This window comes from Diplodia corticola (genome assembly GCF_001883845.1).
Source record: "Diplodia corticola strain CBS 112549 chromosome Unknown scaffold3, whole genome shotgun sequence".
Classification (NCBI taxonomy): domain Eukaryota; kingdom Fungi; phylum Ascomycota; class Dothideomycetes; order Botryosphaeriales; family Botryosphaeriaceae; genus Diplodia; species Diplodia corticola.
In genome coordinates, this window is record NW_017971482.1 from 249,867 (window position 1) to 273,440 (window position 23,574).

The window sequence follows — 23,574 nt, forward strand, 5'->3', positions numbered from 1 at the left end:
TGCTATAGGACCTGAACGTGCATCTACCATTGTGTCGTCATGGAGTATGTGGGCAACAGCCTGCTGTGATATTCAGCCGCATGGAACCAAGGCTATAAAGGCTGCATTGCCAGTGAATGGTCTTGGAATAGGGAGACAGTCGGCCTCGACTAATCCTCCGCACCATTTCCTGCGGGTGTTGGTGACAGTGCGGTACCGGCACACGGCCTCCGCTTTGACCAAATTGGATGGTCGGTGTGGGATCGAGTCCCTGACGCGTCCGTTTCGACGACAGCCTGTTTCTCTGTTGCCTTGAATCACGATCGCGATCAAGGACGATGTTGAAGAAAAATGATTGGGCAAAGGCGACGGAGGTCGGGCCGAGAACAGACATTGACCACCACGTCCGGCCAGGCTCTTAACTCAATAATGAGATAGAGTAAGGTTTGCAATATGGTTTACGGCATGTTCCTCCCTGGGTTCTGCTCCCCCTCGACGTCTTAGACAGTGCAATGCCAGGGAGCACTTGTGCAAGGCAGTACGCTGCGCGCCATGTCAGACTGGACCCGATGTTGTACGGAATGACATGGTCAAGGAAATATTGGACTGTCGAAAGCGAAGAAAAGGATCCAAGGCAGACGAGCTTTGACCAATGACGGACGACGTGGCGAAGTTCGGAGCTTATCCGTACGGACGGTTGCTCAGGCTGAATCAGAGGCGCGCATTGTCGCGAAGCGACCAGCTGGGCGCAAGATTGAGCCTGCCGACGTCTGTCTGGCCGAGGGCAGCGTGCGGACATGGTTGGGAGAGAGCAGAAAATCGACGCCGGGGAGAGCGAGCGATGAACAGTGGAGCCGCGGTTCTCCATGCGGGGGCGCGACGGTTGAGGACCCTGGCTGCCTAGCGCGGCCAAGCAACACACCAGGTGCGACTCCCAGCTCCGCCTGCCCTGCGCCGGCTGCTTCTATCCGCGATGGACTTGGCATCTGCCATCTCTGCAGCGGAATGAGCTGAGACAGCGGGTGCGACGGCTCTCGACGGGCGCAGGATACGACGGCGACCCCGGACAGGCCAGATAGGCCGGACAAGCCCCTGGTCGCTCCGCTTACGACTTGACTGACGTTGGCTTCAGCCAAGCGCTGCGCAACCTACAGATACGCTTCGAACCACAGTTGCAATCAAATCTCGCAGACGCCCTGACCTCGCCCAGCTCCCCGCCGCGTGAAAGTGAAGCCTCCCCCTCCGCGTTATTTCTGCCCGCCCTTGGAGAGCACTCATCCCTACGCGACAACCACCCACACGCGACACCTTCCGCTGCACATGCTCGTGCTTCTCCAGCGCCCTCGCACCAATGCCCACAGGAGCAATCCCGCCCGCCGGCGTCCGTTCGCCCCCCGCGCCGCGGCCAGGCACGCCCGCCATCAAGGGCTCCTCCGAGTCTGCGCGCATGGCCTACCTCACGGCCTCGCTCATCGGCATCCAGTAAGCCCCAGCGGCCCCGACGCCCGCCCCAGACCGCCAGCCTAACCGCCGTCGCAGGTTCACCTGGGGCATTGAGATGACCTACTGCACGCCCTACCTGCTCGCCCTCGGCCTGGCCAAAAGCACCGTCTCGCTCGTGTGGATCGCCGGTCCCCTTTCCGGTCTCGTCATGCAGCCGATAGTCGGTATAATCGCGGACAGGAGCAGGTCCAAGTGGGGCAGGAGGAGGCCCTTTATGGTAGGCGGTGCCTTTGTCGTGTCCCTCGCGTTGCTGGCCATGGGCTGGGCCACCGAGCTCGTCTCCTGCCTCGTTGCCGAGGGCGAGGCGCGGAAGCGCGCCACCGTCGCCCTGGCCGTGGCGTGCATCTATGTCATTGACTTTGCCATCAATGCCGGTATGTCGTCTTCCCGTCGCTGGCAGCGGGGAGGGGGTGTTAACCTTGCTGGCGTGTCGCAGTGCAAGCGTCGAGTAGAAGTCTTGTTGTGGACACGCTGCCTATCCCAAAGCAGCAGATCGGATCAGCCTGGGGTGAGTGTTGATTGGTGGCCGCGCCAGCCGTGAGATGATGTGTGCTTATTTTTATCAACATCAGCTAGCCGTATGGTCGCCGTCGGCTCCCTGCTGGGCTACGCCGCTGGGGCCATTGACCTCGGAAGCATCTTCGGCACGCTGATTGGCGACACGCAGTTCAAACAGCTCACCGTGGTAGCTGCAGCGGTGCTGTGCTTGTGCGTCGGCATTACTTCGTGGGCTGTGCGAGAAAAGGTGCTTCCGGACGACGGGTAAGCCATGCCGCTGTAGCTACGCGCAACTACGTACATGCTAACGCGGCCAATGTAAAAATAGCAAAGAGCCCGACGCCGTGGGTGCGATAGATATATTCACTCAGATACTAAAGACGGCTACGAATCTGCCACCCCGCATCGCAGCCATCTGCTGGGTCCAGTTCTGGGCGTGGATCGGTGCGTGGCAGCCCTTCCTATCCCAAACCCGAGCTAATTGTTGCAGGCTGGTTCCCCTTCCTATTCTACAGCACGACCTGGGTCGGCGAGCTTTGGATTCGCTATGATGCGCCGGTGGACGCCCGGTCGTCCGAGGATACACTTGGACAGATCGGCCGGGTGGGGAGCCTGTCGTTGATCGTGTTCTCCATCATCACCTTTGTCGGCTCCATCGTGCTGCCGTGGCTGGTCCGAAAGCCGGACGACGAGAAGCCAGAGTTCACGCCGCGGCCTCCAGCCGGGCTGGCGTCGGCGATGGAGAAGGTAGAGAAGAACAAACCCTCGCTCCTGACGGCGTGGCAGGTGTCTCATCTCATCTTCACCTGCTCCATGCTGCTGGCGCCGTTCGCCGACTCTTTTCGCTATGCAACCACGATCGTCGCGATCTGCGGCGTTCCGTGGGCGATTACGTGCTGGGCTCCATTTACTTTCATGGGCGTTGGTGAGTGACTTGCGCACATGGGGATTTGCTGCGGGCGTCTGACAGTCGGAGCAGAGATCAACCGGCTAGGATCGTCCGCATCAGCCAACGGACACGGGTACAGGCGCCTGTCGAACAGTGCCATCGAGATGGGGTCCACAGGGGCGCATGGAGAAGCGCGGAGCGAGAGTGGCGAGTTATCCGGCGTCTATCTCGGCATCCTGAACCTGTACACGACGTTGCCACAGTTTGTCGGCACCTTCATCAGGTAAGGGCGCGAAAAAAACGTGCACTGCGGGCGTTTATCGATAGCTGACCACTGCGGCTATAGCTGGGCCGTCTTCTCGCTGCTCGAGCCAGGCAAGAGCCCAGAATTGGCCAAGGAGGCCCATCCGGCCGAGACACATCCTACAGACGGACCGAATGCAATCGCCGTGTGTTTGTTTATCGGGGCTCTGTCTGCGGCAGGGGCCGCCTACGCGACCAGCAGGCTGAGGTACATCGAGTAGGAATGCGGGCGGGGACGAGCGCAGGAGCGACGGGGCGTATTTTTCTTTGCGAATGTGTTTTTTTTTTGTTTACCCGTGTCTGGCCGGAGCCACCGGCAACCGCAACGGCGTTTTGTGCGCGGCTCTGGCGGACGGGCCGCGGGGGGGCGGCGTCATTTCAGCATTCTTGTTGAGCTTGCATGGAGCGATACCCGTAGACAGGTAGAATCGGTGAGGGCGGGCGTCCAATTGCGCGCGCGGTGATGTGTTTCATGCAGTGCCACGATAGACGCGGCGCGACGCTGGGCAGGCCGTTGGCCTGGCGCGCGCAGAAACCCACCCGGGCGGACTGTGAGTCAGCCGCGGAGGCGTAGGGATGCTCGCTCGCTGACCCGGCCGCTCGACCCGGGGGCAGCGTGGCTTGGAGGCAGGTGAGTGCGCCGACGGACGCGCATTGTTCGCGGGCTCTCTTAGCTTAGCGGCGGCAAAAACTGCAGGCGTCTTGCCCCAAGTCCACAACGGAACACCCAACGTCCAACAAACTCTCAACCGCTCCCCTCCCTCTCTCCCACCCTCTTCCCGCGCTCAGCAAATTCCACCCGCATAATGTCTGAGCCCATCCGCAATAAGCGCGCCGACCAGGCCATCGCGCCGTACGTCTCACTGCTCCTTTCAACACCTCAGCCATGGCGACGACACTGGCCGCTAACTACGATTCGCTTCTCAGTACGCCGCAGAACACCCCGGCCAACGCCGCCCCCATCTCTTCGCGCGCCCAGCAGCCTGGCGTCGCGAGCATCAAGGAAGGTGAGCAAGCCCCTACACCCGTCCGCTGCAAATCCCGTCGCTGCGGGCCTGCGCCGGCACGTCGAGCAGCCGCAACGCCTCCGTTTGCCGCTGCCTGGCGCCTCCGTGACGAGCCCCAAAGTGCCACTTGTCCCGACGCACGCATGGCCCGCCGACGACCTTGCAGCAGCCCGCAGCGCTGCTCAAAACACCGCCTGCGCCAGCGACCCGCTGCTTTTCCCGCGCCGAGGCTAATACCCCGCCAGAGGATTTCGACCGCGCCACGGCCGCGTCCATCTTCGCCCAGAACCCCCAGCTCGTGTCCATGATCCAGGGCAAGCTTGGCTCGCTCGTCGGCCGTTCGTCCGGCTACATTGAGTCCCTTCCCACCGATGTCCGTAAGCGTGTCGCCGGCCTGAAGGGCGTCCAGAAAGAGCACTCCAAGCTCGAGGCCGAGTTCCAAGAAGAGGTCCTGCAGCTGGAGAAGAAGTACTTCGCCAAATTCACTCCGCTGTACCAGAAGCGTGCCAAGATCGTCAATGGCCAGGAGGAGCCCAGTGAGGAGGAGGTCAAGGCCGGCGAGATCCACGATGAGGAGGACGAGGAGGCTGAGAAGCCCGCCGAGGAGGAGAAGCCCGCCGAGCCCACCGAACCCGTCAAGGGTATCCCCGAGTTCTGGCTGTCCGCCATGAAGAACCAGGTTTCCCTTGCCGAGATGATCACCGACCGCGATGAGGTTGCTCTGAAGTCCCTGACCGATATCCGCATGGAGTACCTCGACAAGCCCGGTTTCCGCCTCATCTTCGAGTTCAACGAGAACGAGTTCTTCAGCAACAAGACCATCACCAAGACCTACTACTACCAGGAGGAGAACGGCTACGAGGGTGACTTCATCTACGACCATGCCGAGGGCGACAAGATCGACTGGCTGCCCGGCAAGGACCTGACCGTCCGCGTTGAGAGCAAGAAGCAGAGGAACAAGAGTAAGGTGCACTGACGCTGAGATGCTGGCTTGGCTAACCCTTGTCCAGACACCAAGCAGACCCGCGTTGTCAAGAAGACGGTGCCCACTGAGTCGTTCTTCAACTTCTTCTCCCCGCCCAAGGCACCCTCCGACGAGGATGACGACATCTCCTCGGACATCGAGGAGCGCCTCGAGCTTGACTACCAGCTGGGCGAGGACATCAAGGAGAAGCTCATCCCCCGCGCCATCGACTGGTTCACCGGCGAGGCCCTCCAGTTCGAGCAGATCGACGACTACGACGAGGGCGAGTTCGAGGACGAGGACGATGAGGAGGAGGACGACCTCAGCGACGACAGGGACGAGGATGATGAGTCGGACGAGGAGGTATGCCGCGCTCACCCAAAAGCAAAATGCAACCGATCGAACCAAAAACTAACTTTCATCACAGGCTGACGGCTCGAAGCCGAAGCAGGAGGCGGCGGAGTGCAAGCAGAGCTAGAGGCTGGGCGTTCGCGACAGCTCGACCGTAGCCTAGAACATCGCGCCGCCTAGGTCATCTTCTCTTGTCTCCTCTATGGCTCCTCGCGAGCTGCATTAACGGCATCGGATGTAGACGGCATCTCCCCCCTCACGATCCTCCCACCCCATTTGGTTCATTCCCTGGCAACAGACATTTCATGCAGCACCACGATCATCCCCATACCTTCCTTGGTACAGCTCGGGGCATCATGGAGGCTTGTAGGCTATTCGGGTTGCAGTTTTTCCCCTTCGTGCTCCGGCGATTCATTTTCGGCTAGATAAGTAGGTCGAGATTGCTCTGCACACTTCAGGAGGACCGGGCGCTTTGCGGCAAGGGTGTCTTTTGTTGTAGTTTTCCCTTATTCATGTTGATGCTTGCAGACGGCGGCAGCGGAGGCGGCAGGCAGGTTCATCTAATCTCTCGGGCGGAGCGTAGAGGTTTCTTCACAGCACAGAAAAAGTCGTCGTAGCTTGTTAGAGACAACGGAAAGTCGTCGTCCCTTCCTCACCAGATGCGGGCTTCCATTGGTCTACTGAATTTTAATGCATTATGTCCTCGCACCAGACGATTGAACAGAGCAGCGAGCAGGATTATTGCCCGGCGGCAACGGTGCGCATCCGGCGGGAAGCGTCGTGAGGGCCGCCGGCCTCGGTCAGCAGCAGTGCACGTCACCGGCGAGGCGCACGCCTCCTGGATGCTAGCCAATAGCCCCAACCACCCGGAGAAAACAATGCGTCAGCGTCAGCGTGGCAGGAAGCGGCCGCACGATGGCACAATGGCGCCGATGATGCCGAGTGGTCGGCGACGGGGCGCAGGCCGGACACCGGCGGCGGGCCATGCGAATCATGCGGCGAAGGGCACGGGAACGGGGGCGGACTCAGCGGAGAACTTTTTTGAGCGCCCGGAGTCGGATGACGCGCCCCGCGATTGAGTCAACCTACCTAGCACTTTAATTGTCGCCCTCCACCCACGCCTTTCTTTCACCACAACCATTGCCACCACCATGACGCCCGCTGTTGACATTACCGGCCGCTCTCCCGCCCACGGCGACGCGCTCGCCAGCGCCGTCCACAACACCCTCAACCTCTCCACCAGCCCGTCCGGTGCCTTCCACTCGCCGCCCTCCAGCTATGGCGCCGAAGCGAGAAACATGGCCTCGGCTGCTCGCACCAAGCACCTCAAGCCCTTTGCGACCCAGGACATCAAAGTCCTCCTGCTGGAGAACGTCAACCAGACCGGACGGGACATTCTCCAGGGCCAGGGCTACCAGGTCGAGTTCGTCAAGAGCTCGCTGCCCGAGGATCAGCTCATTGAGAAGATCCGGTAAGCTGCACTTCCCTCCGCCGCCACGTTCGAGCGCGTCCGCAGCAATGCATTGCGGTGGAAGGGCTTCGAGCCACCCGCGCCGCTGCCCAGCCGCCTGGCTGCCGGCATCGGACACAGACATTTTTTCGCGCAGTGCTCGTGACGGCCCGCGAGCGCGGAGAACTGTGGGCACATCAGGAGACTTGCATTGGGTCTGACACATCGTAGGGACGTGCACGTCATTGGCATTCGCTCCAAGACCAAGCTCAACGAACGGGTGCTCAAGGAGGCCAAGAACCTCATTGTCATTGGCTGCTTCTGCATTGGCACCAACCAGGTCGACCTCGAATACGCCGCCAGCAATGGTATCGCCGTCTTCAACTCGCCCTTCTCCAACTCGCGCAGTGTTGCCGAGTTGATCATCTCCGAGATCATTGCCCTCGCAAGGCAGCTGGGTGACCGCTCCAACGAGCTCCACAATGGTATTTGGAACAAGGTCTCTGCTGGCTGCTGGGAGATCAGAGGAAAGACGCTTGGTATCATTGGCTACGGACACATTGGTAGCCAGCTGTCGGTCATGGCTGAGGCCATGGGTATGTCGGTCATCTACTACGATGTGGTGAACTTGATGGTAAGTGACTCATGCTGCGGGCACGCGGGCCAGACGGACTTCGCCGACTGACCTGAACTACAGGCTATGAGCACCGCCCGCCAAGTGAACAGCCTGGACGAGCTCCTTGCTAGCGCCGACTTTGTCACGCTCCACGTCCCCGAGTCTCCCGAGACCAAGAACTTGATTGGTGCCGAGCAGCTTGCGAAGATGCGCAGCGGCAGCTACCTCCTCAACGCCAGCCGCGGCAGCGTCGTAGACATCCCTGCTCTGGTTGACGCCATGCGCAGCGGGCGCATCGCCGGCGCGGCGCTTGACGTTTACCCCAACGAGCCCGCCGGAAACGGCCCCTACTTTAACGCTGAGCTGAACCCCTGGGCGGAGGATCTTGGCAAGTTGAAGAACATCATCCTCACCCCCCACATTGGTGGCTCCACCGAAGAAGCTCAGAGCGCCATCGGTATCGAGGTGGCGCACGCGCTGACCAAGTACGTCAACGAGGGCAACACGTTCCAGTCGGTCAACATGCCCGAGCTTGCGCTGCGCTCGCTCACCATGGATGAGCCCAACCACGTCCGTGCTTGCTTCATCCACAAGAACATTCCTGGTGTGTTGCGTCGCGTGAACGACATTCTTGGTGACCACAACATCGACAAGCAGACTGTCGACGCCAAGGGCGAGGTAAGACGTTCTAGCCCTGCACCCAAAGCCTTGACTAACATGGAAACTAGGTTGCCTACCTGATTGCCGATATCTCGGACGTGAACGAGGCGGAGATCAAGGCTCTGTACCAGGAGCTCGAGGACCTGCAGTCCAACATCAGGACTCGTGTTCTCTATTAAATGTAAGTATTCTTCCTGGCGCATAGGGTCTCTGGCAACAGAGCAAGCGCATTGAGCATTCAACATGGCGTTCTTCCGTTTGGGTAGAACAAAAAGCTGGGATCATATCTTTGCATGGGAGGCGTTCAACAAAGCAAAAAAAACACAATCAAGGCCGGGTAGGTCAAAAAAGGATGGGACAAAAAGACGTGAGGGAAAACTACGTAGGGGGTTGAATCGGGATTGGGCCTGATTGGCTTTTTCGTAGAAGACGTTCATTCTGTTGATGTCAGCACCGCTCATGCACATAGTCTCAATGAAGTTAATGTTTCACAATGAGAAGCGTCTGGAAGCTGGGAATGCGAAGGGCAGCAGCTGTGCTTGCCAGGGTCACCACGGGCCAAGTTCGGCTAAGCGTGGCGCACGTGACCCGGAGGGCTGGAGCGAGCGTGGAACCCACACCAGAAACACTTGGGGCGCCGAAACGCACACTCGCGATGTGACGAAGCGACGACGACGACGACAACCAAACCCCTCCGACAACGATCCCCATCGGCACCTTTCCACCGACAAAATGCCTTCCGAGACCAGCAACCGCCGTACGTCTTTCCTCTCCTCCTTTTCTTTGTGCGATTTCGAAATTCCACCGGCACCGTCGCCGTTGCAGGTCGAAAATTCGGGAGGCGCCGCGAAACGCCCTCTCTGACCACACCCTGCGACGGCGCGCTCACGGATGCTGCAACCGCTGTCGAAGAAGTGCGTCGCTTTTGGAACTTTTGAACTGACTTTGATCGTTTGTAGTTTACGTCAAGTAAGTGAGCCTCTTCCATTTGTCTTCCCAAACGCACACAACATTCCGCGAGCCCCGACGGAGCCCGTGGAGACCGGCCGACCGAGTTGAACGAACCAACACCACACAATCATCGACCGACAAATCGCCCCGCCGCGCCACAAAGGTCGACTCCACGACAAGTAGGCACTTAGGGTGGCGGGGAAAACCTTCGGAGGCCCGATATGCTGAGTTACGGCATACCCACGCACCTGAGTTTACCCTGCGTTCGTCTATCCTGATCGGCCTCCGTAAAAGCGTTTGACCCCGCCCTAGGATGGAGTTGCCGGAAGGGGAGACATGCTGGATGATTGCCGATGGCGTGCCGTTGCGATGTGTGGACTACGCTTCTTTGGCGATGCCCCTCCGCTACATCAAGCGCGTTCCCCACTTCCAAAATTCTCGCGAGTCTTCCTCTCATCGACGATGGGAAAGCGCTCTCGCTCGTAGATGGGCTATGGTGCGGGAATGGGAAGCTATCGTCGTGTGGCCACCCTCTTCGGATCCTCTACTGCCGTCCAAGCATGCCCCCACCGCGTCCGCGCCTGCGATCAAGACGATCCCGACAATTCCCTGGCCATTCCCGGCTACATCCACGGTTATAGTCTTCGCTCGTTCTCGGATACGCCGTTCTGTGCTCGCCTCGCTCTGATTTTTTCTTGTTTTTTTTTTTATATCGCTGTCATATGCAAAGAACGAATGGACGACCATGCTGAGACTTTCCAACTTTAGGGGCCGCCACCTCAGCTACCAGCGCGGCAAGCACACCCAAAACCCCAACACCAGCCTGATCAAGATTGGTAAGATCCTCCAACCGAAAACCCCTCGGAATCATGAGCCGGGAAAGCCACAAGAAAGAAGAATATAACAAAGGAGGGAGCGGAATTCGTGGCCACAGAGAACAGGAAGCGCTGACTCGTATCGACAAAAACTGCAGAGGGCGTCGAGAACTCCGAGGAGGCCGCTTTCTACAACGGCAAGCGCGTCGCTTTCGTCTACCGCACCAACAAGGAGATCCGCGGCACCAAGATTCGCGTCATCTGGGGCAAGGTCACCCGGTAAGCCCTTCCTCCGTCTTCCTTGATGAACCCTGGCCCCCGGGGAAGTTCAATCCATCCCAGACTAACGGGTTTCGCGCAGCCCCCACGGCAACTCCGGCGTCGTCCGCGCCCAGTTCAGGAACAACCTTCCCCCCAAGTCCTTCGGTGCTTCCGTCCGCATCATGCTCTACCCCTCTTCGATATAAGCGATCTTTCTTTCTCAACGGGAGGTATGCCTCTTTGCTCGTCCTGCGAAAGTTTGCTCTTGAGGGGGATGAAGTGATGGAGATGGGGTCTGGTTCGTCACATTCAAAAAGAGAACAGTGCGACCCGAATGTCCCTGGGAAAGGGAACATATGGGGGGCCACTGATTTATAGAGCAAAAAAACAAAATTGGGGTTCAACTCTCTCTTTCTTTCTGTGTCAATCTGCTCCTAGCAAGAAACCGAAGAAAAGTTGCAATCTGAATTTGGACAATCGGGATTTTTTCAACGAAAGTACCACAACCACCACCACCACCTTTTTTTTTTCGCATGTGACTTCGTGATGACGATGAAGAGAAACAAGGAGAGTTATGGACGTTCTCTCATTGGCAAGCTCCCTAGAGCTCTATTTTGATAATTGCCATATCGTCGGCGGTCATGACTCCCGTCCGTCTGGACTCTTTGCCTGATCATATTTCGGGGAAGGCCGCCATAAATTTGAAACCCCCCCCCTTCCCTCTCTTGGAAAGCTACTTTTTCTCCGTCGCTCATCTCTTATGTGTAAAATGGTAGGCAAACTCAAAGAACTCGCCAGCATCCTATACCTATTACTACCCACCGGTTCGCCGCGCATAATACACCAACATAAACACTACGAGAGGTAGATAAGTAGGCGGATAAGGCGTCCTCGTAGGTAACGATTACTCGAGGTATAAGGTGCTTATCCGCCGCCCCCGGGGGGGAGGGGGGTGGTGTGCCCGGTGGGCTAGTGAGGCTGGTGGCTGGTGGGTGGCAAGGCACCACGGTGAATGGTAAGACCGGTAGATGGTAATATAGGTATAGGATGCCAGCGAGTTCTCCGAGTTTGCCTACTATTTTACACATAAATTTGAGGTGAGCGACGGAGAAAAAGTAGCTTTCCCCAGAGGAGGTTAAAATCTGGTTGGGGGGAGTTAAATTTATATATGGCGGCCTTCGGGAAAACCGAACTTTTAAAGAGTCCCTATACACACGGTAGCCTACGCATGATGTCCTACGTTGTTTTTAGGCACTACGGGCAAAATCGCCATAATAACGTGCAAATCATACGGCACTTCATATTTTTCTATCGTCTTACACGTACACGTGAGCCGAAAATACATGAAGGAATATAGAAGAAACGTGTAAAATACATAAAATAATATACAAAACGACCAAAATAAAGAATAACGTGTAGTTTAGACTTTTATATCGAATGTGCCTATTGTGCAATTGATTCACCGAATTGGTCCGCGTCCGACCATAGTATGAACGTATCAGTCAAATGTCGAGGTAGAGCTGCAATGGAATTCCCGATACCTTTAATGCATACAAACCCTGGGATAATGCATGAAGCCGTGTTCGCGAAGTCCAAACCACGCTCCGCCAACCCCTAACCCACCATCCCTTTCGATCATCACACAAAAGTAGACTTGTATAGGCCTCATAGACCTGTTTTTGTGTCATTCCCTTGATGTTGTGATACTATAATTCGTTCTGCAGCCTGGTGTTCCCGGGACAATGTGGAATAAAAGCTGAGGACGATTTACGTGCCTCTCCCTCCACCGGAGGCCTCTTGTGGAGTATCCAGCTTGGTTCTTACATTTCCTGATGGCCAATATCTTGAAAACCGGCCGTAGAATGTGCGTGTTAAATTCTGAGCCTTTATATGGCCGTTCAACCCGTCAATACTGCACTCAAGTTCGACACCCGGACCAACCATTTTTTATCATTACATAAGAAACTGGCTTCGTACCGGCTTCCCCCGTACCTACCCCCCATCTTTGAGGCCCAGAGAACGATTCTGTGGTCCCCGTTTTGCGGAAAAACGTCGGAAAACGTCGGAAATCCCAACCGTGCACCCCAGCCTTCGGGAAAGTTCTGACGGCCATATTTTGACCTGGCGGACTCCCTCTTATCAAGAACAACACGGTGGTGTGGTGTAAAGGCAGCACGCCTCGTTGTGGTGTATTTCTGGGCTTTCTAGAGCCATAGAACTCACATACGGACCCGATGCGATCTGGGTTCGATTCCCAGCACCGCCAGACGCTCAGTCTGGGCCTCGCAGAGGCCCCCCAGCACTCTCTTTTTGCCCGGTTGTTCTCTGAGGGCTGCTCTATCGGCCTGCGGCAGCAGGTTCGGGTCTGCTTGCGGCATGGGCCGTGTTTTGCCAAGTGACGGGCGGCGGGAGGGGCGGCGCGGGCGACAGTTGCGGAGCACGGGCGCGGACGGTGCGCGGGCAGCTTTTTGGGTGGCAGGAGAGCGAGAGGGCGGGCCAAACTGTCTGGTGCAAGCGTGGGAAGCTAGAGAAGTCTCGGTGAAACGAGTGGTAGGGCTGAGGTGGGGCCGAGGCAGGGCGAGACTTGGCGAAAACGTTACGCGGCTGGCCGGCATCGGTTTCGTTCAGAGACCAGACGCAAAGCATCCCTCTTTGCAATCGGAGAGCGATGGGTATCAAGGGCAAAGTGCAGTCTGGGAGAAAATGAGGCTTGGGGGTTTCCAGGGCACTGCTGGCAGAGTCTGGATGGATTGCGCGACATGCGCCGAACCACAGACTGCACGGGCGAGCAGATACGAACAAAACACATGCAATTTCCAGCGGAGAGGCTTGGAGGCTTGGAGGCTTGGAGGCTTGGAGGCTTGGAGGCTTGGAGAGTGTGCCCGTAGGCATTGGAGAAAATGCCGACTTCGCGGCCTTCGTACGGTGGTGTAGGCGCCGTCGGAAAAAGGTGTGAGAGATGGGCTGCATGACGTAAGCCGCAAACCACCACACGAGCTGACCAGTTCCGACGACGACGATTTGCAATCGCAAGAGCAAAGAAGATATCAACATGTGTAGTAGTGATCCCTTACGGGTCAGCGAGCCAACGAATCTAGTGCACACCGCTGCGAACATGTCATGCTGTAATTTCCAGACTATTCCCCAAGGGCATGCGAGAGCGCGCAAATAGTTTTTGCACAATTGTCAAACTTGCTGGACCTCCGCACCCGGTAGGTGGTTGTTTTGACCATGCCAAGCTCCGTACCTTCCTTCCTGAGCAACTGCGGCAACTTACCACCCAACCTTATTTCTACGACCCCTTCCCACTTATTTTCCGACTCCGTGACACCCTGACTGACCTTCGACACCTACCAACGAACCACCTCGTCCGCCACAGCCACGGCTGCCGGTCACTCTCAGCTTCGATTCCCGAGTACAAGCCTGAACGCTCTCCACCAAGCTGGTGACAGTACCATGTCTTCCCTCCAAACTGTCAAGGCACTCACAGGAAGATGCGATCTGGACCAGGTTTGTCGGACCCTCACCCAACTTGGATGCATCTGAAGCCGGTGAGGCAAACTGCTACGAGTCAGCCTTTCTCCGCTTCACAGATCATCCAACAAGTCGAACGGCCATGACTCAGATCACCCAAACCACCCTCCTCAGAGCCGGCGGTTCGTACCAAAGTTTCCAGAGACCTCGCAAGTGTACTCTGGCCTGCTTCGTCCTGCTTCGTCCTGCTTTGTGCTACTCCAAGAGCAGCCGATGACACAACCACCAATGCAACTTCCGGGAACCTCTGTAGAGCATGGAACAGTTCTCTCGACACTCGACCCTTCAAATGACGGAACAGGAATCACAGGGTTGAAAAGTCATGATGGGGCGCAGGAAAACATTTGATATCCAGGCCGATGCCTGTCAGGTGTGGTTACAAGATGCTCTAAGCCTATGCTTGACAGTAACAAAAATACAACGCCAGGAAAAAAAATCGTGGGAATCCTCTCGCGTCGGTATAAATGCGGAGAAGGAAAAAACAAGGACCTTCCCAGATGCCATGTCGCGGCATTTCTTCGACCCCAACGCAAAGCAACAAAGCCAACAAAACACCACAAATCTTTTTTTTCCCTAGCTCCGCGCGCTAAGGGTTTGAAAGAAAGAGACCAAGATTAGACGGTTCCGGCAATACTCAACTCGCGAATCTCCTGCAGGACCTCCTCGACACGGGCATCCAGCTGGCCGCTGGCGTATTGGTCGCGCACGTCGGCGTCGAGGTACTGCTGGACCTGGGCCATGCGCGAGTAGGCCTCGGCGCAGAAGCGCAGCTGGATCTTGACGAGGGCCTCGAAGGAGGGGTCGAGGTAGGGGACACGCAGGTCGATGAGTTGGGGGATCTCGTTGGTCAGCTGCTCGTTGAGCTGGTCGTAGGCGGCCTTGGCCAGCTGCTCGTCCTTCTCGGCGCGCGGCAGCTTCGTGGGGTCCTTGTCGGGCTTGTCCGTCAGCTTGCGCACTTTGGCGCGCATCGCGTCGTAGTCGGTCTGCTTGTGGCCACGCTTCTTGATACCTGCGGCGGAAAGTCGTGTCAGTTCGGTTGCGCCCAGGGGGAGGGCGGAGGTCGGCTACGCACATTCGTTGATCTCGGGAAAGTAGGCGCAGAATCGTGAAATGGGCTCGAGAACGGTGGTCCTGCAACGGTGTCAGTGGGGGCCCTGGTTGGGCAGGACTTGCGAAACATGCGTACCGGTACGGGCCATCCAGCGCCTTGATGGTCTCGGCGTCGAGGTCGGCAACGGCATCCTTGTAGCTTCTGCTCACGCCGTCCCTCGCACCGGCGTCTCCGTAGAAGGCGTCAATGGTCTCGGCAATGCGCATTTGCGAGGCGGTCATGGCTGCATCGCATTCCCCCGTCAGCTCAGCCGTCACTGTTTTGTTGGCTGATGGTAGACCAACCTCGCAGAGAATCGAGATATCCCTTGGCTTCCTTTTGCAACTTGTTCGCGGCGGACTCCATGGTGCGGTAGCGGCGGAGCTCGGTCTCGAAGTCGCGGTCGTTTGTGCGTTCGACATGGCCAGTCTTCATCATGACCTGGGTCGTCGCCCGGTTGACGCCCTTTTTGAAGCCTGAAAGCGAGTCAGCTCACGCTCGGGAGGCGGCTTTGGAGAGGAGTTCCCGTACCGGACCACGACATGTTGGCGGCCTGGCGGGAGTCTGGGGGTGGTGTTGGGCGGAGGCGGGTTCGCGACTGAGGGGCTGAAAGTGGGCGCTTGAGAGGATGTTCCGGAATCGCACGGCAGCGGAGCGGGCGCGGTGGTAAAAGGCACGGCGACGGCGGACGAGGGCGGCGAAGCGGCGAGAGGACGCGCAACAGAGATGTGGGCTTGGGTGGTGATGTGGCTGTGTGGGAGGTGCGAGCATGGCTGCGCAACCTGGGCTGCCGGCGGCCGTCTTGGCATGACGCTTGCACGCCGATCGCCAAAGCTCCGCTCTCGCCCGAAGCCCGCATCCCGCCAAAAACATCAACCCACCGCCTCATGTCCTCAACCTTTGCGCCGCGCCGCTTCCCGCGCCGCCTCCGCACCGCGCTGACAGCCAACCGCCCTCTGTCGTCCAGCGCCTCGCCCTCGCGGCCGGGCGTCATCTTCTCGGGCATCCAGCCCACCGGCATCCCGCACCTGGGCAACTACCTGGGCGCGCTGCAGCAATGGGTCAAGCTGCAAAATGACGCCGTCCCGAGCACCACCCTGATTTTCTCCATCGTCGACCTGCATGCCATCACCCTCCGCCAGGATCCGAGGCAGTTGCGGCAATGGCGCAAGGAAATGCTTGCAGCCCTGCTGGCCGTCGGTCTTGACCCGAAACGCTCCATCATCTTCAACCAGTCTGCTGTACGCGCGCGTCACCATGCCGGAACCTGAATTGGGTCGTTGATTCAGCACCTTTGTAGGTCCCAGCCCATTCGGAATTGATGTGGATTCTCAGCTGTCAGGCCTCGATGGGCTACCTGTCACGCATGACCCAGTGGAAGGTACAAAACTCTCTCTCCCTCTGGCAGCGCCAGCGCCAGCGCTGTACTCTGACACCTTTTTTTTTCTCCTACTCCAGAGCAAATCCTCGGCCGAAAAAGAACCCAAACTCGGCCTGTTCTCCTACCCGGTGCTCCAAGCCGCCGACATCCTCGTCCACCGCGCCACCCACGTCCCCGTCGGCGAAGACCAAGCCCAGCACCTCGAGTTCGCGCGCGAGTGCGCCGGCTCCTTCAACCACGCCGTCGCCCACGGCCGCACCGTGCTCGTCCCGCCCGGCACCATCCTCTCGCCCGCCCGCCGCGTCATGAGCCTCGCCGCGCCGACCAAGAAGATGTCCAAGAGCGACCCCAACCCCAAGAGCCGCATCCTCATCACCGACGACAGGGACGCGATCGCGAAGAAGCTCAGGGCCGCGGTGACGGACAGCGTCGACGGCGTGTCGTACGACCCCGAGACCCGGCCCGGCGTGTCCAACTTGGTCGAGATCATGTTTCATCTCGGCGCGGGGGGCGATGGGGTGGATTGCGATGGGTTGGCGAGGGAGTGCGAGGGGTTGAGCATGAGGGCGCTCAAGGAACGGGCGGTGGAGGTGGTGGATGCGCGCTTGGCGCCCGTCAGGGAGCGGTATCGGGAGCTGATCCTGGACGAGGCCGCGTTGGACGAGGTTGGAGAAGAGGGCGCGAGGAAGGCGAGGGAGAGCGCGGAGAGGACGATGAGGATGGTGAGGGATGCTGTGGGGTTCTGAGGGCGGAGTGGAGGCAGGTATACTGAAGAACATACCGCTTGTAGGTACGTGTGATGACAACTGACAATCCTCTTTTTTTTTGCCTTTTCTTTCTTTTTTTATGGCCTATCATCACAAGTTCTTCCTTTTCACGCCGTCAATGTGGGTGGTGGCTTATCGTGGTGTTCACAGAATTATAGATTATGCACTACTACGTGTTATATGCTCAACCTGCCCATGCAGCACGAGAGAGGCTGCTGACTCATTTCCGTTCGTTCTTGTTGCACACACTCTGTCCGTCCTTCCTTCCCATTCCAAGCGTCGAGGCATCCCGGAAAACAACTCGCTTATTTGCAGAGATCCGAGGCGACCTTGGCGGCCTCTGTCGTTGATCACCCGCGTCAGCATGTCTTCTCGGGCGGTGGTGGGGGGGTTGTTCAAACACGTACTGACGGCGTCGTCGGAGCTGCACTTCTCCATGACGCAGCTGGCGGCCTCGGTGCGGATGTCGGACTGGTGGGCGCAAGCGCACTTCACGTCGTCGGCGGCACAGCCGACCTTCTTGGCGGCGGCGGCGGCGCAGGGTTTCTGCAAGGGGGGGGAAAAACCGGTTAGCTGATGTTGTTTGTGCTGGGGGACGGGGAAGTGGGGGGTTTAGGGAAGGGAAAGAGGAAGCGTGGTCGTGGTTTGGATGGGGGGGGGGGCGGCGGCGGCGGGCTTACAGCGCAGTCGGGGATGTCGGCCTGGGTGGCGGCGGCGGCGAAGGAGACCATGGCGGTCATGGCGACGGCGGTGAAGAACTTCATTGTGGGTTTTTGGTGTGTGGAAGGATTGGGGTTTTGGTTTTTGAAGCGAGTGTGTTTGGTTGAGGGATTGGTGGTGGATGAGGGACTGGAAGAGGTTGGTAAAGGGTGGTTTATATATGCCGCACTGGGTCGTGACTGGCCGCCCTTTGGACGAGTGACAGGCCGTTGGTGGGGGGTGAATCATGGCCAAGGATGTGGTGGGTAGGTGCGCTGCTTCGAGAAATAAGCATCCGCGTTCCTGTCTCCACATGGACCTTGTTCGGGATACAGAAGGTCTAAGCGGTCGTACCGGTGGCGGCGGGGGTTGTTCTTTACGTAGGGCTTAGTGCGGCTTGTTTGTTGAGGCAAAACGGGGGGTCTAGCTCTGCACAGTAGAGGTAGCATGATGAATTTGGGATTTGAGCGGCTAGGAGTTCAGCAAACAAGCATCCACTCTCCGGCTCTTTTCCCCCTTGGACCCTTTCCTTCTGCCCTATCTCTGGGATGCAAGAAATCAAAGAGCCGGGACGCCTGACACTGCATCTAGATAAAGGAGGAAAGGCCGACTGACCGCTGACGACGCGTGTGTGCGCGCGGTATGGAGCGGCACAGCGGCGGGCCTTCCCCCCGAGCGAGCAGGTTGAAGGAGGCTCAGTCTCCCGATGATCTGTGAGGCCTCATCATGCCAGGGGTGGTTGCAAGGCAGAGCCAAGTGGGGCCGTAGAAGCTTATTCCGACAGGCGTGCAATGTTGACCGATCTGGTTATCGATTGGCGTTCCGCGACTCATGATGACCTATACAGGGTGCCATCTGCGCGTCCTTGCGCGGGGGTGCGTTGGCCGGCAGGGAAGCAAGGAGGAAGACGCCGAGATTTGGAGAGCGGTGATGGGTGAAGGGTTGCCGGTGCGGTTTGTGCACTTTTTGCGAGTGGCGAGAGGGAGAGGACATGTTTGCTTTCCCGATTGGGTTTGGCGTGGCGCAGTGGTTGATGGCAAGGCTTACGTGTCTGTCCTTGGTTGAGATGTTGGGGAATCACCAAGGAGCTGGCGGTGAACTTGAGGGGGAAACCTCTCCATTGCCACAACAGTGCCATTTGACGAGGTGCCACGGTTGGAACGGAAGTACTTCCTGCGGATTTGCTGTCTGAGCACTCAAGCTGTGGCCAAATATGCAAACGACCGCACCGTTGTCCACCGAGAATATCGCCGAAGAGAGTGGAGAATTACCCTTTTGAGGTCGTGTTTTATGCTACATCTTCACGCGAGCAAACCGAGCAAGCGCTTTATTAGTTGTAACAGCCGAAGCGCACGCTCTGCTGAAACATTTCACAGATCATCGGATCTGGGTGGATCGAACGGTCGTTCACTTCAAACGCACCTGCATCTACAAACACCCGTTGATACAGGAACGAATCGTACTTGATCATCGCTACTAAAGGACTGCAATCTTCATCGTCATCCGACCATCCTCCCTGCAGCCTCACATTCATCTTACATACTACCGTCTAACTTACAGCGTTCTGGTTTCATCGCCCCCAAAATTCAATGTACAGCGGCAGCACTCTCCTTCCTAAAAAAAAAAAAAAAGAGCTAAACATTCTAACCATTGAATGACCACGGAAGGCTGAAAAGGCCGCCTGCAGCGCAAGAGTCGAGATCGAGAGGAAGGTAATCACCAAAGTCAATCAATGCTTCCTCGATGGGTGGGTATCCACTGCCATATGGAGTCTGATCTGTCGGTTCAACAGCGGTCAAATCCAGATGTTCCAAAGTCTGGAACGAATTTCCGTCTGACACAGGCTGGTCCTCTTGCTGCGAAACACTGCTGGATGCGTCCGAGGAAGAAAAGTCGGCACCTACTGGTCTGGGGTTGTCACTGTCAACCGGCAATTCTGCCAGCGACTCCCCGGCGTCGACATGGTCGTTCGATGGTGGTAGAAGCACAAAACTCGAAATGTCGCTGTCCATGGAGCCTTGGTTCGTCGTAGTGGCCGGCATCAAGGCACCTGTCCATCCTTCGGAAAGGTTGTCCACCTCACGTGAGTTCAGCGAGCTTCGCCAATGATCGAACATGTCGTCTTGAGCCATGCGCATGATGTCGAATATCATGCTTCTCAATCTCTCCTCGACTATGATCTGTTCCCTCTCGATCTGCGATTCGAGCCGTTGCTGGACAATCTCCCGCAGGTTGGCGCGGCTGAATCGCTCATACGCCATGAGATTCGCCGAGCCTGGAGACATTCCTGAGTATTGAACTTGCGGATCGAGATCGCAATCTGGAAAGTGGTTAATAGTCTCTTCTGGCAAGCAAAATCACTGCATCCACTTACACGGCGACGGCGAGTCTGTCTCGTCCGGAAAGAGGATACGGTAGATGGATTCCCATCTCCTTTCCTCGCTGTCGTCTCCGTTGATGCGTTTTTTGCTCTTGAGCTGTTTCTCTTGTTCCGGCGTGATGCCTTCAATATCAGGCACATTGGAAACCTGGGCACATCTCTCCGGAGCATTCTGGTGGGCTCCCAACTCTGTTTCGCTCCGAAAAGTCTCGTAGCATCTGAGACACAACAGAGGTCGCATGTGAGTTCTGTACAAATGTCCTCTGGGACAGAGTAATCAGCAGCAGTCCAAGTTGGCGTATCAAGGGTCAAACTCACTTGAGTCGAGCGACGTTCGGGTATCCAGGGAAAACACATGAAGGTGCCTTCGGACTTCTGTTCGGAAACCGCTTGACGTATGGGCATGCAAATCTTCGACCACACGCCATCTGAGATGACGGTCCCGAGCCAGGTATCTGCTGGCGCTTCCTCTGATCGTCGCTATCCTCGTCATGTTCATCCGTCTTGCGCTTCCTGTGGTTTGACAATGGACTCTGCTTCTCCGACGAGTCTTCTCTCGATGCTTGAGAACGAGACGCAGTCCCTGCGGTATCGGATGTGTCATGATCTTGCAGAGTGTCTCCGCATTCGCCGCTCTCTTTCGCCAAAAAGCTTCCTTCAACCATCGGTACAGGCGTCTGCGGCCATGAAAGTGTGTCCGACTCGGTATCGTATCCCGGACAGAGCTCCTCTTCAATACCACTGCTATACTGCGATCCCGGAGAACACAAGTATATGGCATCGAAGGTCTCCATCACCCTCTTTACAATCTCTTTCTTTTTTCCGTCAGACCATTGCGTAATCATCTTCAGACCCAACGAGCTGGAAGGACCGCTCGAGGTCGCGCCATCACCGTCGCTAGACGGTGCATCATCCAGTGACTCATCGTCGGATGTGGTAGTAGCCGTTCCTGTGAACTCGCACCGAGGCCCGTCTTCCAAGAAATCAGGAGACGATCGATTGTTCACAATGGAACACCCAGACTGTGTTTCCAAGGTGCGGCTTGCCAAAGCTACGATGGAGTCTTCGGAACACGGGGATGGGCCGTAGCCAGAGTCAGCCGATAGCCGGGAGTATATCGATGGACGGGTGTACGACGAAAGAGGACGGGAGGTGCATTCGGGCATGGTCGATGGAGCCAGGAGGTGCAACAACCTCTTGAAGCATGTAGACGTTAGTGATCATTCACTGTGTGAATCATTCGGGGCTCGAGGGTTATATTAAGGGCTGGTACTTGAGCCTCACCAGAGGTTGAGCTGACGCCCCTGCGCGAAATCGCGCACATGTGCACAGCTGTTTCTGCGGATTAGCTCTGGACTGGTACATACTTGATGAGCATGTATGCCTTGCATACGGGCCAGCAACTAGCCAGCCTGATCACCGTTGGAGCCCACTTCACCACCTCCATGTAGGGTTTGAAGCGGCGCAAGAAATCTTACAGAGAGCTATCCGCAACCGACCATCCAAATGTCCTCCCGCAACCCCAGAAACAGGGTCCACAGCTCAACAGTGTTGGGTGCAAGGCTGAGCAAGGAGGCTGAGTGCGGGGTCCATCATCATGCATGTGATGACGTACGATAACCCACACTCATGGCGCTGTATGCCTTGTGCAAGGGTTCTGCCGGTCTCCGAAGGGTCTAGAAGCTCATGCTATGTCGCACACAGAAGGTAACAGTTCTCCCTGTTCTTTTTTCCTCTTTTGTTCCGCTTTTCCCGCAGAATTGCTGGGTGATTCACCGTATCGTCAAATGTGAATAACGGAAATGCTAAGTTATAGTGGTTGCCTATCACGCCTGCATAGTGGGTACAGAAAGAAAGTGATCTCGCCTAGTAGGATCTTATATCTGGATGCATTTGTCTAGTTACATCTACCTCCGGGCACCTGCTTCGCCTCCCACGCAAATAAAAAGCTGCACCTACATCTACGTCGCAACATCTCCTTCGACTGCGCTCGTAAACAAAATCCAAGACGCTGTCGTTATTCGTTTCAATCTCTGTCTCTCTCTTTTTTTTTTCTTTTTTTTTCTACAAAGCAACAGCAAAGATGGCAACGACGACGACGGCAGCAGCCGACAGACGTACGGTCATCGTATCAGAGGCAGCACTGCTCGACCCAAGAGTCACGCCAGCAGCAACCTCGGTGACGGTGACGGTCCAGTACCTGACATAGTCGGGGTTGCGCGTGACAGTGTAAGCGGTGGTCGGATGAGCCGATGCGGAAGACTGGCAGGCGTCCACCGAGGCGGTATTCTGCGCAAAAGTCAGCGAGATGAAGGAAGAATGAAAGGAAAGGAAAGGAAAGGAAAGGAAAGGAAAGGGGAAAAGCGACTCACATAAGTACCCTGCTGGACGTCGCTCATGGGCCCGGCCACGTCCTCCTCCCAGCAGCGATCCAAGGCGAGGATGTCGGCCGTCTTGACCGGGCTGGGGATGCTCGTGAAGTTGACGGTGCACACGGGGCTGTTGGTCGTCTTGGCCGCGGTGATGGCGCAGTGCTCCTCGTACCCGACCGTCACCGGCGCGGCCAGCGTGGTGCGCGGGGCCAAGTCGCGGGTGCCGACGGACTGGTAGAAGCCCATGGACCAGTAGTCGTCGGACCACTCGACCTGGACGGGGCCGTCACCGTCGTCGGCGCACAGGGCGCCCGCCGTGTCGTTGCCGGATGCCGAGGCCGTGTCGGACGGGCAGTGGAAGACGACGGTGGTGGTGGACGACGTCACGTTCCAGACTTTGCCGCTGACGCCGGCGGTGGGGACGTAGAGACCCGTGTTGGCGGCGGGGAAGGCGAAGGATAGTTCGGTCGAGGTGGTGGTAGGGCCGGACGTGGTTGTAGAAGCGGCGGAGGAGGAGCCGCCGAGGGCGAGGGCGGCCAAGAGGATGGAGAGCATGGTTGCTGGTAGAAGATCTCTTTCTTTTCGACGCGACAGCACGGAGGGAAATAGTGAGTGCTTGCTGTGTTGCGGTGATATTTATAAAGAACCACGGGCTCCAGGCTACAGTGCTGAAGGATGCGGTTTTCCAGGATCAATTACCCCATGTGGAGTGATGCGGGCCACCAAGTCGAGCGCCGCAGCGAATGGCAAAGCGAAGGAGCAGCAGTGGCACCGGCAGCACCGGAGCTATGCCAAATGCGGCTTTGTAGCTGCTTTGCCAATGTGGCACAGACGGAACTCCCTTGTGCCGGTACCCGACCTCTAAACCGCCAGAGATGGCCAAGAGAAGCCGTGGATGTGCAGTTTCCTCGTCCGCATAGGTATCCAGTGTCTGCGGTAAAGATAGATTCCGGCGTGCGCTTATGCGGTATTGGTACTGTGTACGGTGAGCGGGAGAGCGCTAACCGTTTGCGGCAAGTGCCAAGGATGCTATAGGGGTAGTTCCGTCGAGCTAATCATAGTCCCTTGAGTTAATTTCCAGCCCATCTCATATGTCTGGGGGGA

At 57.4% G+C, this 23,574-nt stretch overlaps 9 protein-coding genes across 9 annotated transcripts; 5 read left to right on the forward strand and 4 right to left on the reverse strand.

Annotated features, from left to right (window-relative positions):
- Positions 1-1,330: 1,330 nt before the first annotated feature.
- BKCO1_300086 (sucrose transport protein) lies at positions 1,331-3,393 on the forward strand (the record flags this gene model as incomplete). The annotated part of the gene is made up of 8 exons (XM_020274250.1): positions 1,331-1,461; positions 1,519-1,856; positions 1,919-1,990; positions 2,055-2,244; positions 2,309-2,424; positions 2,471-2,905; positions 2,960-3,152; positions 3,216-3,393. The coding sequence occupies 8 exons, from the start codon at positions 1,331-1,333 to the stop codon at positions 3,391-3,393; spliced, it is 1,653 nt and encodes a 550-aa protein (XP_020134635.1).
- A 585-nt stretch (positions 3,394-3,978) lies between these two features.
- On the forward strand, positions 3,979-5,621 carry BKCO1_300087 (nucleosome assembly protein; the record flags this gene model as incomplete). The annotated part of the gene is made up of 5 exons (XM_020274251.1): positions 3,979-4,025; positions 4,100-4,179; positions 4,425-5,141; positions 5,190-5,506; positions 5,571-5,621. 5 exons carry the CDS (start codon positions 3,979-3,981, stop codon positions 5,619-5,621), a joined length of 1,212 nt encoding a protein of 403 aa, XP_020134664.1.
- Positions 5,622-6,645: 1,024 nt separating this feature from the next.
- On the forward strand, positions 6,646-8,399 carry BKCO1_300088 (d-3-phosphoglycerate dehydrogenase; the record flags this gene model as incomplete). Its single annotated transcript, XM_020274252.1, has 4 exons — positions 6,646-6,965; positions 7,176-7,578; positions 7,642-8,238; positions 8,289-8,399. The coding sequence occupies 4 exons, from the start codon at positions 6,646-6,648 to the stop codon at positions 8,397-8,399; spliced, it is 1,431 nt and encodes a 476-aa protein (XP_020134663.1).
- Positions 8,400-9,916: 1,517 nt separating this feature from the next.
- Positions 9,917-10,453, forward strand: BKCO1_300089 (60s ribosomal protein l33; the record flags this gene model as incomplete). Its single annotated transcript, XM_020274253.1, has 3 exons — positions 9,917-10,007; positions 10,145-10,265; positions 10,348-10,453. 3 exons carry the CDS (start codon positions 9,917-9,919, stop codon positions 10,451-10,453), a joined length of 318 nt encoding a protein of 105 aa, XP_020134519.1.
- Positions 10,454-14,395: 3,942 nt separating this feature from the next.
- BKCO1_300090 (protein hob3) lies at positions 14,396-15,415 on the reverse strand (the record flags this gene model as incomplete). Its single annotated transcript, XM_020274255.1, has 5 exons — positions 14,396-14,790; positions 14,854-14,912; positions 14,968-15,115; positions 15,177-15,347; positions 15,403-15,415. 5 exons carry the CDS (start codon positions 15,413-15,415, stop codon positions 14,396-14,398), a joined length of 786 nt encoding a protein of 261 aa, XP_020134503.1.
- A 343-nt stretch (positions 15,416-15,758) lies between these two features.
- Positions 15,759-16,998, forward strand: BKCO1_300091 (tryptophan-trna ligase; the record flags this gene model as incomplete). Its single annotated transcript, XM_020274256.1, has 3 exons — positions 15,759-16,112; positions 16,172-16,252; positions 16,330-16,998. The coding sequence occupies 3 exons, from the start codon at positions 15,759-15,761 to the stop codon at positions 16,996-16,998; spliced, it is 1,104 nt and encodes a 367-aa protein (XP_020134504.1).
- A 326-nt stretch (positions 16,999-17,324) lies between these two features.
- On the reverse strand, positions 17,325-17,783 carry BKCO1_300092 (uncharacterized protein; the record flags this gene model as incomplete). Its single annotated transcript, XM_020274257.1, has 3 exons — positions 17,325-17,359; positions 17,427-17,565; positions 17,700-17,783. 3 exons carry the CDS (start codon positions 17,781-17,783, stop codon positions 17,325-17,327), a joined length of 258 nt encoding a protein of 85 aa, XP_020134505.1.
- Positions 17,784-19,361: 1,578 nt separating this feature from the next.
- BKCO1_300093 (uncharacterized protein) lies at positions 19,362-21,264 on the reverse strand (the record flags this gene model as incomplete). Its single annotated transcript, XM_020274258.1, has 3 exons — positions 19,362-20,038; positions 20,093-20,361; positions 20,417-21,264. The coding sequence occupies 3 exons, from the start codon at positions 21,262-21,264 to the stop codon at positions 19,362-19,364; spliced, it is 1,794 nt and encodes a 597-aa protein (XP_020134506.1).
- Positions 21,265-22,162: 898 nt separating this feature from the next.
- On the reverse strand, positions 22,163-23,025 carry BKCO1_300094 (uncharacterized protein; the record flags this gene model as incomplete). Its single annotated transcript, XM_020274259.1, has 2 exons — positions 22,163-22,387; positions 22,471-23,025. The coding sequence occupies 2 exons, from the start codon at positions 23,023-23,025 to the stop codon at positions 22,163-22,165; spliced, it is 780 nt and encodes a 259-aa protein (XP_020134507.1).
- Between the last annotated feature and the right edge of the window lie 549 nt (positions 23,026-23,574).